At 33.5% G+C, this 19,407-nt stretch overlaps 1 protein-coding gene across 1 annotated transcript in view; it reads left to right on the forward strand.

The window, feature by feature from the left end:
- LOC131855173 (neuropeptides capa receptor-like) overlaps positions 1-3,324 on the forward strand; it is a 147,408-nt gene extending 144,084 nt beyond the window's left edge. The window contains exon 7 of the mRNA XM_059206419.1: positions 2,895-3,324. Within this exon, the coding sequence (XP_059062402.1) occupies positions 2,895-3,324 (430 nt within the window). The remainder of the gene's footprint in view (positions 1-2,894) is intronic.
- Positions 3,325-19,407: the final 16,083 nt, after the last annotated feature.

Consider the following 19,407-nt stretch of genomic DNA (forward strand, 5'->3'; position numbering starts at 1 on the left):
TACCCCCAAGGGGATAAAATAGGGGATGAAAGTTTGTATGAAACTTTGTCAATTTTAAACTGATCGGGCTGAGACTTCGCATGCATAACGCTACTATGACGTAGGCATCTTCTAAGAAAGAATTTTGATAAATTCCACCCCTAAGGGGATAAATTAACGCAAGCGAAACCGCGGGCAAAAGCTAGTTATTATATATATTTATATAATACAAAATTGCTTGTTGAAATGGCTTTTGTTATTTGTATTATTACATTAGCTACTCGCCCACTAACTTCCTCTTGAATCACTCTATCAATTTCTAAAAACTGCATTGATATCTGTAGCGTAATTTAAAAGATCTAATCGAATAGACAGTGCAAGCGACTTCATTTTATACTATGTAAAGATTAGTATTAAGTGATCCATCAAACGATGTTTTACTATACAAAATAATGTAATAATAATAATCTCAGGACAATTCACACAGCGCCATCTAGACCCAAGTTAAGCTAGCTTCTGTTATGGGTACTAGACAACTGATACAAATATATAGATATTTTTTTCGTAAATACATACATAATAAACATAGAAAACATCCAGACCGATACAAACAATCATACTCATGAATACAAATGTTTGTGCCGTGCGAGGAATTGAACCCGCGACCATCGGACGAAAAGCGGTGTGCTAGACCATCATCGTCAATAATGGTTGATAGTCAAAGAGCGTATAGGGGTTGAATATTTAGGGTTGTTGACATAAGAAATATTAAAAAAATCGTTAAAATCGGTCCAACCGGTCAGAAATTAGAATAAACAGATAGCCAGACAAAAATGACGTTATTTTTTATGTATTTTCCGTACATGTGTATACTATCATAAGCTTTTAGTGAAAAGCTATTAATTTGAAATGTTTTAAATTGCAAACAGACAGTTCAATTTTATTTATTATATATGTATAGGTTATAACGTAAATAAATAAATATTACATTTTATATTTCAAACAAATCAAGATTATACAACGAACCACCCACCTCATTCTCACAACACTTAATTAATATGAAATGTTAATCACAAAAGGTGTTCGTTTGTGGTTTACAGATCCGTTAAATTGTCACTTTAATTATATTTAATTAACTTACAATGAACATAACAGAATAACAATAATCTTTAATTAAACAAACATAATGTAAGAACATATTTTAACGGTAGAGAAAAAATCATCATCTCAGCCCGGAAGACGTCCACTGCTGGACATAGGCCTCCCCCAAAGATCTCCACGACGATCGGTCCTGCGCTGCTCGCATCCAATGCCTTCCAGCGATCTTGACTAGAGAAAAAAATATTAATACAAAAAAACTTAACTTTTTACGAACGTCAAGTTTCTTGTATTAATATTTTGAAGCGCCTAAAATGTCCTATATTAATAAACGATTTTTATTTTAATTTTATCAAAAGTTATTATTTTTGAGAAAGTCAATTTCATTACTTATGTTATTTTATTTAATTCCACAACCATTCGGATGATTCCTTGTCCAGAGCCGAAACACTTGTCGCAATATGGGCGTAGACTCAATAACGGTCAGAATTTGATCACCATTCCTACGTAATTAGCATCTCATTGATAGAGATATTTAGTGGATTACATATATAGTAGTAAATATAATTTATTTCGTTCCGATTGCAGTTGCACGTTACATACAAACTGTTACTTAGCAACAATACTTATTTTAAATGTGATGGATTATACTTTTTCTACTTCAATCAATGTACTTAATACGGTCCCTTAATCCATTACATTTAAGACATTCTACATCTCTACATTTAAATAACATACATAATATAAAACAATATACAGAAGAGTAAACAATAGAACTACTAGCAAAAAACATATCCAAAATTAAATCTGTTAAAATACTAACAATTTCTGTTGGACCTATACATAACCTGATAGAGATATTCAGTGGATTACATATATAGCAGTAAATATAATTTATTTCGTTCCGATTGCAGTTGCACGTTACATACAAACTGTTACTTAGCAACAATACTTATTTTAAAAGTGATGGATTATACTTTTTCTACTTCAATCAATGTGCCTAATACTCATTTGGCCCGTTATGCGTGTAGAGCCGAGACTACTAAAATAGCCAGCCAAGCTCCTCCCAGAAGCACAAAAGCCACCTGGTACATTATAGAAGGTAGTCAAGTTTCCACGTCGAATAATTGTGATCTCACACATGCTAATTGCAGCGAAATTAAACAAAATATAAATCCATCGAGTAGTGAAATGAATAACACCTAATTCGATTAAATATATACTCTTTTGTTATATAATTAAAGTCTGTAGTCAAATTACGAATAGATTATATTGTGTTTAATATTATTTGTCTATATTCTTACTGAATGTTAAATGAATTATGGTCGAATTTCGACTATTTATATTGTACAATCGAACGAGATAACATTTAGTTGTTTTTGTTCTTAAGTGTTCCACTAGATGGCGTTGTTTAGTTCTATACATTTTTCTACATCTCGCTAATAAGATTTCTTTTTGAGTACATTCAGTCTTTTGATAATTATTAATAAAAAATCCCCTCCGATCGATCCCCCGTCCAATTCAAACGGGGATCGAAATTACGACGGCCTGAGCCGAGGTTCGAACCCCTAGTGGTGCCCTCAGACTAAAGTCGTATCCGTCAGGCAGGAGTTGGCTTTCAGCCGCTCCATAAGTCCTTCCGAGGGTTTAGATGCCATCAGCTGCGGCCAACACCATTAGAGTATCCGAAAAAAAAACTCATAATACAACCATTGTGGAAAGATTTTCGTAGTTTAATTTATTTAACTTCCCTAATCGAAGTACACTCTTGGGGATCCATGGATAAGAGTACTCAATATTATTATTTCTTTCTACAGGTACAGAATAGCATTCCGCGAAACACTATGCTGCAGCAAAATTCGCCGGAAACCAAGCAGATACTACCGTGAACAGTCCAGCGTCAGGGAGACCATGGTGAACCACACTTCAGAAGGTGCCATGGTCAGGGTTCGTCAAAGCCATGGACGGAACCGTATAGACAGGAAAACCTTTAGCAGATGCAGCTACTACGGCGCTGAGACCATGGCATTATGCGAGAAATGGAAGCAGGATTATTGCAGAGATGGCACCAAGATGAGTTTAATCCGAAGCGAGAGAGACAGCATCAGTTCATCGCCGTGCAACAATAACGAAACCCAGGTGTTGTATAACGATAATGATTATGATAACGATTATAAAAATAACCAATTGAGTAACGTTGATGATAGTAATATAAATATTAATATATCTATACATTTGCATAAATAATTTAATTGACGTTTTATCAAGATATACTTTGTATTAAGTAGACTTCGTATATACCTGAGTTTAATCCGAAGTGAGAGAGACAGCAGCAGTTCATCGCCGTGCAACAATAACGAAACCAAGGTGTTGTGTAACGATAATGATTATGATAACGATTATAAAAATAACCAACAGAGTAATGTTAATGATTGTAATATTAATATATCTATACATTTACATAAGTAATTTAAATAAGTTTTTTGTCAAAATTCACTTCATGTTAAGTAGTCTTTGTGTATACCACTTTCTCACCTATATTTACCTCCAAGCAGGTTTTTTTTTGGATTATAATGAAATCGTGCACCTTGTCTATCTGTTTGTTCCGGCTAATCTCTGAAATGGCTGGACCGATTTTGACGGGACATTTATTGGCAGGTAGCTGATCTAATAAGAAGTAACTTAGGCTACTTTTATTTTAGAAAAATAAAGTTAAATTCGACGCGGACGAAGTCCCGGGAACAGCTAGTCTATAATAAATTATCTACTACACTTACAAATCTCTGTTTAAAATTATTGAAAGAAAAACTAATGAAATAGCTGATTAATGAGTGTTTTTACTTATAGAAAGATTATTTTATATGCAAACTGGATGACATTATATGAATTTATGTTGTTAATATTATTTATTTTAACTTGCATTGTATAATTTGGCGAATTTTGAATAAAAATAGCTTTAATACATATTGAGAAGTATTTCTATAATACATCTCGCCGATCCACCAGTTTTTTTTTTGTTACAATGACAGTTAACTCTTTTTTTTTTTAATTACCTACTAAAAATATTTGGGCTCTGGCCTCTGACGTTACGATACAGGTTACTCTGAATACCTTACATAAAGAAACATGAGTCTGCTAAACGCAGTATCTTTGTTAGGCTAAAACATAATTAAACTCTGAAATTGATTATTACACGTATGAATAGCTAAAGTTAATTGATTTTTTAGAGTTGTAATCGATTTGTATGGGTAAATTAGTGTGAGATGAACAAATACTTAAACACCTACTCATTTTGAATAAAAACTTTATAAGTTAAATCTATTTATATATAAATGAATTATTGCTATTTTAAGCAATAGTTCTAACTTTACATTTCTAAATTGAAATGTGTGAATACAAAGTTCTAACTAGCGCTAAACCATTAGAGTCAAAATAGTAAATACACAATATACAATAAACACTAGTTGACCCACATAACTTTGTCTGCACACTTACTTGTCATTTATCTACCCATCTATCTATATGATATATGACAAGTTTCTTGCTTGTTCTTCTTGCGATGAGACAGCATTCCGAATGAGCGGTAGATTAAAAAAAAAATGTTATGACTATTCAAAAGTGCTTCAATGTAAGTTTATTTGAATAAATGATTTTCTATTCTATTCTATTCTGATATATATATAAATGAGTTGCTGTTCGTTAGTCTCGCTAAAACTCGAGAACGGCTGAACCGATTTGGCTAATTTTAGTCTTGAAATATTCGTGGAAGTCCAGGGAAGGTTTAAACGGTGATAAAATATGAAGAAATTGCATGTAGAATAGTAATAACAATTTTATTTTCCCTTAAAACTGTCAAACAGGGTGCGTTCAGAAACTTGTTCTGAGGAGGAATGGAGTTCGCGGGTAAACTTGTAACAAATAAGTAATGTTTATAAAATTACTACACAATGTTGTTTTTAAAATTGTAACTTCTATATTAAAATTTATACTGTATAATATAATGTATAATTAAATTGTAAAAATAGTTTTGTATAAATAAAAATAAGTTACAATAACAACTATGTAAGTAATTCGGTCTCCATTTTGTTTGTTGTAAATGTTTATAGTCATATTACTCCTCTTTAAATTTGATTTGTTGTTTGTGATTTTTACTGTTGATGATATTAAAAAAAAATAATTTGTATAATGTTTCAAAAGTACTTTAGCTTTAAGATGGAAGAAATGTGGACATGTCGAGTACGACATTTCAAACAATATAGAGTTACCTATTAATATCTCTGTCTGACAGAGGTGATGATGATGATAATTATGATGATGACCTCTGTCTACCCCAAGTGTTGTTATAGTTCAAAATTCAAAATATCTTTATTCATGTAGGTCTATTACTGACTTCTGTGATATGTCAGATCTACAATCAGTTCGGAATGATTTCGAAATGAGAACTGACAAGAAACTCAGCTCGTATTCCTTTCAAATAAATGTTGTACATGTTTACAATAATACAGATTCATTTAAATTCAAATTTGGGAGAAGTGAGTGTTGTTATAGATGTATATATACATATAATAGTATTTTATATTTAGAGTATCCTCTGAATTAATATTGACTGATACATAGTATCAAAATATAGTTTTATAAGATTTATTGTGTAACAAAATTATACGTAGATGTACAATATTCGTTTTTGTATTAATCTGTATATATACTTAATAAAAACAATGCATTAACTTCAAAACTATATGTATAATAAAGTAATACAGAATTATATCTGAAACCAGACGCTGATCTCAGGATGTCCTGAGATCAGCGTCTTCAAAATAACAACCAAACAACCTCTTCAATTTTATAACATTAGTATATATTAGTATTCGAGGTATGAGTTATATCTTAAGAATAGTATATAGGTATTTCTAATATTGTGGTAAGAAGGTGAAGGAAGACTGGATAAAGGTAGTAACTATCTTTGGTTAGTTAAACATATTGTGGATATATAAAAATATAAACATATCGTCGATTAAATAGAAAAATGACATTTTTCAGAATTAGAATCTAGTATTGCCTCCTTTTATATAAGTCAATTAAATTAACCATGCATGTCTTAATCATTATCTAAATACTTTTAAAATGATATGTAATATATAACTCAAAAGTGACTGACATAGTGATCTATCAACGCACAGCACAAACCACTGGACGGATCGGGCTGAAATTTGGCATGCATGTAGATGTTATGACATAGGCATCCGCTAAAAAAGGATTTTGATTAATTCTACCCACAAGGGGACAAAATAGGGGACGAAAGTTTGTATGAAACTTTGTCAATTTTAAAACCGACCGGGCTGAGACTTTGCATGTATAAAGCTACTATGTAAGCCTAAGAAAGGATTTTGATAAATTCCATCCTTAAGAGGATAAATTAACGCGAGCGAAGCCGCGGGCAAAAGCCAGTATTATATAATTCTGTGTAAATTTAAAACTTTAAAGGAAAAAATAATTTAAATAAATTTATTAACTTTAAACGCTTGTCTACAAGACAAGACAAAAATGTACATTTTAAATAATGATATTTTTCTATTTAACCGACGACCATCATCATCATGGCAGACCGGAAGACGTCCACTGCTGGACATAGGCCTCCCCCAAATAGAATAGAATAGAATAGAATAGAAAATCATTTATTCAAATAAACTTAATTTAAGCACTTTTGAATAGTCATAACAATTTGTTTTTTATCTACCACTCGTTCGGAAAGCTGTCTCATCACAAGAAGAACGAGCAAGAAACTTGTGTGTTGCTCTTTTAAATAATCCTTGTAAGTTTACATTTACAAGTCGAAACGTGTGAATACAAACTACCAACAAGCACTAATTTTTTGGGTCAAATATAATCATGCAATAAGATTAAATCAGTCGTAGTGATAAGAGCAGACCAGTCCCTACAAGCAGCACTCGTTCACGAGTATGACGGATGAGCCAGCCATCACTGCGCTCGACCATATTTTAGGGAGCCCATTGACCCGGCCCACCACGCCGCCACATGTCTGGACATTTTAGTGAGCATGACTACTCATTCCACACGACCACGTCACAGCTACAGAAATTACTATATGGTAGTTACAGTATTCGCACTTTACATAAGGATGCATGCGGCAATCAATACAAAAGCCGCTACGCTATCATATATCAAGAAAGCAGTATGAAAATTAAAATTATAACGTTGTCCGCAAATAAACTTATTCTTGCTATATATTGCTATCATCTATAAATTCATCTATCTTATAATAGGCTTTTTTACATAACATTTGTTTAATATAAGATTTGAATTGCCTCTCTGTAAGATTTAGCGTAGACTCTGGCAGTTTATTATAGAATCTTACGCAATTACCATAAAATGAATTACTAACTTTGTGTAGACGGCATTTAGGTAAAATTAGCTTATTTTTATTGCGTAAGTTTCTACTTGTACAGTCTTTAAGTTTCTTGAAACTATCTAAGTTTTTCCTTGTATACATAATATTTTCATAAATGTACTGTGAGGCAACGGTGAGGATATTTGATTGTTTAAAGCATTGACGTAATGACTCTCTAGAACCCATACCATAAATAGAACGTATGGCTCTCTTTTGTAAAATAAATATAGTATTTATATCGGTAGCTTTACCCCATAGCAGTATGCCATATCACATAATGCTATGGAAATAACTAAAATATACAAGTTTTGCCGTCGCCACGTCTGTTAATTGCCTTATCCTTCTAATTGCATAAGCAGCAGAACTAAGTCTACTGGCTAATTTTGAAATATGGGGCCCCCATTGTAACTTCGAGTCCACTGTTATTCCTAAAAAAACTGTATCATTAACAAAATTTACTATTTCATCATTAGGCAATAGCTGCGTATTTACTTGTTTTACATTAGGCAGCGTGAATTTAATGCACTTAGTTTTGTTGGAGTTCAATAATAGATTATTACATGTGAACCAATTTAGTATAGCAGAGATAGCATAATTTACATCGTCTAATTGATTACATTGGCGACCAATTTTAAACACTAACGAAGTATCATCCGCAAATAACACTATATCTGCAACTTTCTCTACCATGTAGGGAAGGTCATTTATATAAATTAAAAAGAGAAATGGGCCTAATATTGAACCTTGAGAAACGCCCATTTTTATATTAGTTCCCTTAGACTTTACACCATCAATATCTACAGTTTACAAATATCTACAAATATCTCCACGACGATCGGTCCTGCGCTGCTCGCATCCAATGCCTTCCAGCGATCTTGACCAGATCGTCGGTCCACCTTGCTGGAGATCTTCCCACGCTGCGTCTTCCGGTCCGTGGTCGCCACAACGATATATTTGTATAAATATTAATTGTGATGTATTCATATGTAAAAATCTCGATACTATAAAAATATTGTTAAGTCACACACTTTTACTTCTTCACAGCGCCGTCTAGTCCTTTTTGTATTCGTAAATTTTAATAAACACGTTATTAGACTAACATAATAACAATAATAACGCACATACATGCACTGTACTTAGGTACTTGGTTTTGGCCCGTAAGTGTGGTATGCGCCACAAAGCGTAAAACCCCAGCAAAAAGGCTGAGAAAGCGAAACACATAAATAATAATAATAATAATAAGAGATAAGAATAATAATAATAAGGCCCTGAACCCCGGCCGACTGTGCTTCTGCCGGGGGTAAGTTGCCATCTCCTCTCCTTAAGAGGGGAGATGAGAATTTTTGTATAATAATAATCTCAGGACAATTCACACAGCGCCATCTAGACCCTAAACTAGCTTGCTACTAAACTAAACTAGCTTAAAGCTTGTGTTATGGGTACTAAATAACTGATACAAATACATAGATTGTTTTTACGTAAATACTTATGTATTATACATAGAAAACACAAACAATCATACTCATGACATAACATGATATAATTAACATCATAATATATGTAATATGTATATTGGACATATATTTTTGTAAATACATACATAATTCTCACAGTGCATCTATTTTATATGTGAAAAAAGGCACTCGCCCAACTTCGCCCGGGTCTACATGTATTATATATATAAACCTTCTTCTTGAATCACTCTTAAAAAATCTATTAAAAAAACCACTTCAAAATCCATTGTGTAGTTTTAAAGATTTAAGCATACACAGGGACGGACAGACAGCGACAGCGACTTTATTTTGTACTATGTAATAATGATTTAAGTCTCAAATAATTATTATTTTAATATATCTGTTAACTGTATCAGTATTATAATAAATGTTCTAATAAAGAAATAATTTTTTAAAACGTTTGTTTCATTCATTTTATATCAAACTATTTTGTGCATCTGTCTTGTTTCCGTCAATTTCAATTCCTTGTAGTACTTTAATATACACATCTGCTTCTAAAAATCCGTTAAGAAACGCTGTAGGTACATCCAGTTGGTAAACTGGTGCTTGTGTTTCTACCGATCGAGCTAAGAATGCTCTTACAGTTGACAAACTCGAAACTGCTGCATAATTTGTCTCAAAATATTTATCAGCTACTTGATAACCTATCACCGCTAGTCTGGCTTTTTTGATGCCATTATCTTTGATAATAATTATAATAATAATAATAATCAATTATTCAGCATAAAAAAGAGTACAGAGTAAAAAAGAAAACTTATAAACTAATATTTCGCTATGCTGAAAGGGCTTCCACTCAGCTGGTGCCGCAGCGTATCACTACAGCGCTGTATTTCAGTGGAGCCACTTGAAAAAAAGAAAAAGAAATAGCATTCGTAATGAATTTAAATATATAAAATGAAGAATCAGTTAAATGGATGAATTATAAGTATGTGTGATAAATATAAGGATAAAAAAAGTGATAAAAATCCATCTTGTATCAATAGTATCAATCAATTGAATTATTTAGAATTAAAATGAAATGTTGACAATTAATGAAATATTGATATTCTATTATATTCCATAATGGTTTTAAAGTATGAAGTTATGGTGAATGACTAGAATGACTAATATTTAGAATTTATAATGACTTGATTGATTTATAATGAGGATTACAGAATTAATATTTGTACGCTGGAAACAGCAGAATCTGATGAAACATATATAATATATAATTACCACCATTGTACATACCTTATTCTGACAAATAAATATATTATTATTATTAGATTTTAAACCTTCTTTGTTTTCTACAACTGACCAAGTTTCTAGTTTCTCTAATGACTCTACTTCATTGTCTATAGCCATTTTCCACTCTAAATCTTTAACGGCTTCTTTGTATGTTTGAGGTACATCATTTAGACAATTAGTTATTAAACAATATGCCATATATATTTCATTAACATGCAAATTTCTTGGTACATTTATTTCGCGCCCAGATCGTGTTCTTACCGTTTCATCTTGTTATATCTCATTATCGTCAGACGGTGTAGCGTAAACAATCTCCGTCTTAGATTTCCCAATCACTCTACTTTCTTTTATTCAAAATCATTTTCTGTCCAGGCTGTTAGGTTGTGGAACTCGCTTCCCACTCCTATTCGTGCGCTCAATCTCTTGCTAGCTTTAAAGCATCAGTAAAAACTCATTTCCTTTCCCTTTAGTTCTACTTTTCCTTTTCTTATAGTCCCTTTCTTTCCTTCGAACTTTCCATGGATAGGTGTATTATTTATACCTATCTTAATTGTGTTGTCATTTGTACCACCTACTCTTTTTCTTATATTTTCACCGTCTACCTGAAGGTTGCCTGTAAGAGATTGTTTATCGATAAGGCCGCCTTTTATACTCGTCATTGTTATACATATTTTTATATTAATTAATATTTTCTGTTACTGGCCCAAAAAAGTGTAAAAAAAAATATCTTTTTCTTCGTCTATGCTTTCTTGTTGTAACTGTATAGGCTTATTACTCCTGTTTTTATTATCGTTTTCATCATCAATTATTATAATCTCATTTACATCTTTCTTATCCTCACTGTTTTCTTTAGGGCAGAATATAGTGTTCTGTTCATCAAAAATAACATCTGTAGACTCGTTCCTTATTCCTCATTCACTACGTTTAGATAGCTTTAGTGATAGTGTTTGGCCTTGTGGTTACTAACCCGATACAGCCAAAAGGTCCTCAATTCGAATCTGACAGACATAAACTGTGTATATCAAATTACTGAGCACTCTACTTTGATACAAGCAATAAAAAACCAAATCAAGCCTATAAGGAGGCTATGAGCTCGCCCCCTATTTTTTTTTAGTGGGTTGTTTGGGCTATTGTCAGATGTTTTTTTATTACGATGACAATGGAATGGTGCTCTCGCCTGCACTAACGGTTTACGCTGACGGGGCACCAGTGGAGGATGATGATGTAATGATGTAATCCAGGCCGATTTCGGCCACGGCGACTATCTTCAGTTCCGATTTTGTCGTTGATGTGCTCGCATGTGACTTATGTACCCTATTTTGTGTGTAGGATGATAAGATGAGCATGAAGTCAGGTCAGTTAGCCCATCGTGACAAATGCACCAAGAATTTATCACGATGGTTTCCAGGGGGAACCGCGTGGAGGTCAAACTGACATAGTACATTGCTAGCAATAAGATCATTAGTCCACATTACTGACAATCCCATTTCCCCCCTATTGTTAGATGTTTGTAGCACTGCGACCTACATAGATCTATTGTGTCCGCCCTTTTTCAGAGTTCGCTACCTAGACCCGTCAGGGACAAGAATTGAAGGATATTCTTAGGAGCCACGGTTTTTATCTCCTTGGGAAAGAGTGTAAACTTTCCAAAGGAGATATTTCGTTTATGCATGAGTGGGCTACAGCCACATAGGATGTGAATTAGCGTTTCCTCTTCAGTTTGTCAGTTTGGCAGAATCTGCAGATATTTGTCGTGTATAGACCTCGCCTACTGAATAAAATCCATGCAACATATGGGCATGTAAGTGAAGCGTATTCAAGGATATCGCCAGTTGATAATCAAATCAAATCTAAATATCTTTATACATGTAGGTCTATTACAAACTGTTTTGTTATATCCAATCTACCGTCAGTTTAGAGCACTTTCGAGCTAAGAAGAACTGAGAAGACACTCCGCTCTTGGTGTCAAACTCAGGTGGTAACCCGAAGAGACGTCAGAAAGAGCAGCCGTTCCCGAGTATGACATATATAATACAATACATGTAACTACTCTATTCGGGGCTAGAGCCGTGAGAATACACTTAAATTAATTCTTTGCGAGACTAGTCCTCACAAGAAGCACCCGTTCCCGTGTATGACATATATAACGTAATAAATAAAATACATGTAACTACTGTATTCGGGGCTAGAGCCGTGAGAATACACTTATATTAACTCTTTGTTGTACTCCCAAGAGTAATATTGGGATGACGCCTCGAAGTTATCTGTAATCGAAGTTAACTCAGCTTCAGGTAACGAATAAATATTTTCTTTGACGCTAACTCTACACGGCTACAATTTATCTCCTCGAAGAATCCAATTCGATAACAAGGCACGTGTTCAATTGTATTGTTTGCCACTCAAATGTCTTAAGGCTGCATGTCCCTGACCGATCTCCATACAAAACGTATTACTATGAACATTTTCTAAAATTGTTTTGTTAAACACTATGAAATTTTGTCCACAGAAGCAAATAATATCAAATTTCACATTAATTAGATTTTCTTTAAATTAATGTAATTAAACTCAATATAAAACGCGCTATTATGAAAATATTCTAAAATTATTTATTAAACACTATGAAATTTTGTCCACAGAAGCAACTAATATCAACATTTTCACATTAATTAGAATTTCTCAAAATTAATGTAATAAACCATCGCTCCTAAGAATATCCTTCAATTCTTGTACCTGACGGGTCTAGGTAGCGAACTTTGAAAAAGGGCGAGCACAATAGATCTATGTAGGTCGCAGTGCTACAGGTGGTACAAACATCGGACAATAGCCCAAACAACCCAATAAAAAAAAAAGAAACACTCATCGTCCACAGAAGCAAGTAATATGGATATTTCGGACTGTTCATATTTTATTTAAATGAATAATACCAAAATATCCTTATTCATGTAGATTCTATTTTTTTTTGTTTTATTTATCCTTAATGGAAAGGCAAAGAGTCTAAGCCCATACAGATTCTATAACAAACTTTTATGATATGTCAAATCAGCCGTCAGTTCGGAGTGCTTTCAAGCTAAGAGGTACTGACAAGAAAATTAGCTCTTATTCTTTTCAAATGAGCTTGTACACGTTTAGAAAAAAACAGATTCAATAAACGAGTTTGTTTTAGAATTATACCTAACTTAATAATTCGATATTTACCAAAGAAAGGACCTATCATTAGCTTATTCGTATGAACAATTGAAGACAGTAAAAATTATGCAAGTTATTTGTAATTATAATGAATTTTCAGAATAACAAAAAAAATCTGCAACAATAGAGTAAGTCTAGTGGATTTTTTCTTCGGACTTTTCTAATGCTGTTGACCGCAGCTGGCTTTACAGCTTCACCAGACGATAGGGGGCGAGTGTAGATAACACTCCAACCTGCAGAAGGACTTATGGAGCGGCTGAAGGCCAACTCCCGCCTGACGGATACGACTTTAATCTGAGGCCACCGCTAGAGGATCCAACCTCGGCTCCCGGCTTTCGATCCCGGTTTGAATTGGACAGAGGATCGATCGGATGGGGATCTGGATAGAGAGTAACGTAAATATTTATGGCAAAATTTCAATTGAAAGTATTGGCCACGCTTTTATAAATAATAAATTTAAGTATTTTACTATAAAAAATACTACATGTATTGTTGCCATTATGTTTGTGAGGAGAAATAAATAAATCATATTATTATTATTATTATGAAAGGAGACCCAATGTCTCTGAGTAATACTGTAGAATAACTACATAAAATTCAAATTGAATAATCATTTATTCATGTAGGACATTTTAGCCGCTTAGGAACGTCAATCTTTTTATATTATTATTTTTTTTATATTCCCTACCGGCCAGTTCAGTATTATAGGTTCAAATACCTACATCGTAATTTTATTTCGTGGACACATTCCTCTTAAAGGGTTTCATTTATTCAGACGCACATCAGTACATCTCTGTATATATTACATGCATATGTAAATATATATATATATATATGTTACATGTATATGTAAATATACATGTCGTTTCTTTTAAGATTTCACGTTTAGTAAACAATTTTAATAGATTCCAAGGTTCAGAATTCTTTACGTTTTTCTACAATATCCAAATTTTATAATAATAATAATAATAATAATAATCTCAGGACAATTCACACAGCGCCATCTAGACCCAAGTTAAGCTAGCTAAAGCTTGTGTTATGGGTCCTAGACAACTGATACAAATACATAGATATATTTTTTTTTCGTAAATACATACATATTATACATAGAAAATACCCAGACCGATACAAACAATCATACTCATGAATACAAATGATTGTGCCGTGCGAGGAATCGAACCCGCGACCATCGGTCGTAAAGCGGTAGACTGTACCGCTAGACCACCGAGGTCGTCGTCTATAATTCTTTTTTTATTTGAAAGCTGGTCGTGTGGTCCCATTTTTGACTTATTCTTAACTAGCTACTCACCCCGGCTTCGCACGGGTGTACATGTGTTATACATATAAACCTTCCTCTTGAATCACTCTATATATTAAAAAAAATCGCTTCAAAATCCGTTGCGTAGTTTTAAAGATTTAAATATACATAGGGAAATTATGCCGGGACAATTCAGACAGCGCCATCTAGTTTCAAAGTCAACTGAATATAGATTATTAATATAATGCTCTTAATAGTCTAATGGTTAAGTACACTGTCTTAATACCGATTGTCGTGGGTTTGATTCTCACGATAAGATCATGTGTATAACACTTTGTATGAAAACACTCAGACCAACAATCAGAAATACCAACAATCTTAGTGATGAATATAAGTGTGTATCGTAAGTGAAATGAACCCGCGACCATTCGATGTAAGGCGGTTTTCTAAAGCGCTACACTACCGAGAACTTTCTTTAAAAATCAATTGAACAAACTCTTAATATTAAGTAAAGTTTACAAAGTTTTTTAAAAAATCACATCCAAAGGACAGACCAAAGAAACAGCACTGTTTTGGGGTTCTATTGATTCTGTGCCTTGAAAAAATCCCTCAATAATTTATTTACATATATTTATTTTATTTATCTATAAATTAGAGTGTCTGTTTGTAATATTGAAATAACAGTTTGTTACTACATGCATATGAATTAAAATACGGCACTAACACCAAAACAACATTTTTTTAAATTTTCGTCTGTCTGACTGTTTATTCCGGCTAATCTCTGAAAACTGTAGGTAGGAAGGTAGCTGTTGTAATAAGGAGTAACTTAGACTACTTTTATTTTAGAAAAATAAAGTTAAAATCCACGCGGACGAACTCGCGGGAACAGCTAGTTATATACAAGCAAAAGTTATTTTCTCAGAGATCTAACGGATCCCATGCCTTTTGTCAGGACGAAATTCAACTGTATCCTGCTACAGCTATCTGGTGACAGTAACGAGCGCCTACAAAAAGGATTCTGCAAAATATTTGTGACTTGTGTTTTGTTACAGGCTTTTTTATTGGGCCTAAAACATTATCCTTGTTTACTGTCAGACTTGTAATTGTAAAACAAAACAGAAGAACTGGACTCGAACAGAATTAGAAATAGAAATAAACTTAATTCAAATAAACTCATTACAAGAAGTTTTGAATAGTCATATTTTCGTGATAAATTCTTCGTGAATTTGTCACGATGGGCTAACTGACCTGACCTCATACTCATCGTATCATCCTCCACTGGTGCCCCGCCAGCGTAGACAGTTAGCGCAGGCGGGTGCTCCATTCCATAATCACCCATAAAAAAAAATAGTCATATTTTGATTCTACCACTCATTCTGAATGCAGATTCATCACAAGAAGAATGAGCAAGAAACTTGTGTGTTGCTCATTTAAATAATTAAGTTGTAATTTTGCATTTTTAAGTTATGATGTGCGAATACAAACTACTAACTAGCACTTATTCAATAGATTCAAAACATTGAATACAGAAACAGCTGTTTGAGTAACTAAATAAGAGTAAATCAGTTGTAGTGATTAGAGCAGACCAGTCCCAACAAGCAGCACTCGTTTACGTCTCACGCCCCCCTGCAATTGATCCTCCATCCAACTTAAACGAGGATCGAAATTACGACGGCCTGAGCCGAGGTTCGAACCCATAGCGGTGCCCTCAGACTGAAGTCATATCCGTCAGGCGGGTGGCCCTTCAGGCGCTCCGTAAGTAGCTTTGACGGAGTCTACTGTTTTGAGTAGTCATGCTCACTAAAATGTCCAGACTTGTGACGGCGTGGTGGGCCGGGTCATTGGGCTCCCTAAAATATGGTCGAGCGCAGTGATGGCTGGCTCATCCGTCATACTCGTAAACAGGTGCTGCTTGTAGGGACTGGTCTTCTCTAATCACTATGACTGATTTCCTCTTATTAATTGTTTAACCAGTTGGTTATATATTCAATATTTTTTCTATTTGAGTATTTAATTGAATTAGTGCTAATTGATGGTTTGTATTCACACACTTAAACTTAAAAATGTAAAGTAATAATTAAATTATTTAAAAGAGCAACATACAAGTTTCTTACTCGTTCTTCTTGTGATGAGACAGCTTTCCGAACGAGCGGTAGATTAAAAAATGTAATGACTATTCAAAAGTGCTTCAATGTAAGTTTATTTGAATAAATGATTTTCTATTCTATTCTATTCTATAAGTCGTTCCTTTAGTTTAGAGTGTTATCTGCCCTCGTTCTTTATCGTTCGGTGAAGCTGTAAAGGCCAGCTGCGGCCAACAGCATTAGAATAGTCCGATCTTACCGAAAAAAAAAATTAATGGATGAGCAGCTGTTACTGCTCTCGACCATATTTCATGATAATAATAAAGATGTTTATTTTGGCATCAACAGCCTTGCTCGTTCTTTTTGTGATGAGACAGCTTTCCTAATTAGCGGTAGATTAAAAAAAAAGTAAGTATCATAATCAAAAGTGCTTCAATGTAAGTTTATTTGAATTATTTTCTATTCTATTCTATTACAAAGCGGTGAAGTACTTATATTAATTTTAATTAATTATTTTATGCTATTCTATCTAAATATATATTTACCGACCTCGGTGGTCTAGCGGTCTAGCACACCGCTTTACGTCCGATGGTCGTGGTTTCGATTCCTCGCACGGCATAAACATTTGTATTCATGGGTATGATTGTTTGTATCGGTCTGGGTGTTTTCTATGTATATTATGTATGTATTTATGAAAAAAAATTATCTATGTATTTATATCAATTGTCTAGTACCCACAACACAAGCTTTAGCTAGCTTAACTTGGGTCTAGATGACGCTGTGTGGAATGTCCTAAGATTATTATTATTATTATTATATATAACTTATAGTTGACTGACATAGTGATCTATCAACGCACAGCACAAACCACTGGACGGATCGGGCTGAAATTTAGCATGCAGGTAGATGTTATGACGTAGGCATCCGCTAAGAAAGGATTTTGATAAATTCCACCTCTAAAGGGATAAATTACCGCGAGCGAAGCCGCGGGCAAAAGCTAGTTCTATAATAAATATATGTAATCTTCCTATCAAACGAAAACACGATAATATATTCAACTGTTTTTTTTTCTACCACAAACAATAACCACATGATAAATAATAAACGAGTTTATTCCAACGATTTTATTTATTTTACCTCTGAAAACAATCGGCTTATGCCAGTTTCTTTTCATGTTACAGAAGAATATGAAATATTCTCGTGGATACAATTGTATAAAGAAATCGACGACTGCGTCTGGATACAAATAAAATCTCATTACATTATAATTCAGTCGTTTTTATACAAATAAAACAAATTTTGGGAATCTGGGAGGGTTTTATTATAATAACAGACTGTGGAGTAGACTATACACACTCGTAGTTCAAGGCAACGACGGATCTGAATTGATAATGCAATATAGTGTTTTATGGACACGTACATAAGAATCGTTTTTAAAATTTGTCTCCCTAAAACTAAAGGGTATATTAATCAAATATGTAAATCTATTATTAAACCTCTAATTATAAGCTGGTATTATTAACCGGGTCTTAACACGCACTAATTTTATGGCAAATAAATGTATTTATTTGCCGATTGCCGATCATCTGCTGAACGCTGGAACAAATCACTGGATTGAACTACATGCGCCTCAGGTCCTCTCTACTGATCGCCTCTGTTACCCACGACTTTGGCAGGTAGCTGATGTAATAAAGAGTAACATAGGCTACTTTTATTTTATAAAAATAAAGTTAATTCCACGCAGACAACTCGTGGGAACAGCTAGTTGTTAATAAGATTAATCCTTGATTTTGTTTTCGGCGGACCAATTTGGGGGATCAACTTTTATAAATAGATTCATTTGAGATTTTTTATACTTGGTGTGACAAACAAGGGGATCGTGGAGGGTGGGAAGGGGATTGTTAGTAATGTGGACTCAGTAACTATTTTTTTTTGATTGAGCATATTTTTGTAAGGCTGGATTTCACCAATCGTAGTATAAACGCGTTCAAGGAAACGGAGTTCAGCGTGCACTCGTAAAAAATAACGACGTTGATCTCGTTTTACTTTAGAAAAATAAAGTTAAATTCCTAGTTAATAATAATAATAATAATAATAATCTCAGGACAATTCACACAGCGTCATCTAGACCCAAGTTAAGGTAGCTAAAGCTTGTGTTATGGGTACTAGATAACTGATACAAATACATATGTATTTTTTTTTGTAAATACAATGACATACATATTATACATACAAAACACCCAGACCGATACAAACAATCATACTCATGAATACAAATGTTTGTGCCGTGCGAGAAATCGAACCCGCGACCATCGTTCGTAAAGCGGTGTGCTACACCGCTAGACCACTGAGGTCGTCAAAGTTAAATATAAAATTCTTATATTTAAATTAACTGTGGGGATAAGAGAAATTAATAAAACAAGAGATGCATCGTTCACCAAATTTTAATTTCATGCTCACACTCGTAACCCTTGCACTGAAAAAAATATGCTTTTTTAATATATGTATACAGTATTAACAGTTGCACCTTACTTAATTATATTACTGTAATTAATTATAATAATATTAATTTAATTAATTATAATTAGATATTTAGAGAGAGAATGTGTGTTGAAGATTTAACCTCTTTAGTTATACTTTTTGTCCTTTCTT

Source organism: Achroia grisella, unplaced genomic scaffold, assembly GCF_030625045.1.
Source record: "Achroia grisella isolate CSIRO2021 unplaced genomic scaffold, CSIRO_AGI_Agris_v1 utg1314, whole genome shotgun sequence".
Lineage (NCBI taxonomy): Eukaryota > Metazoa > Arthropoda > Insecta > Lepidoptera > Pyralidae > Achroia > Achroia grisella.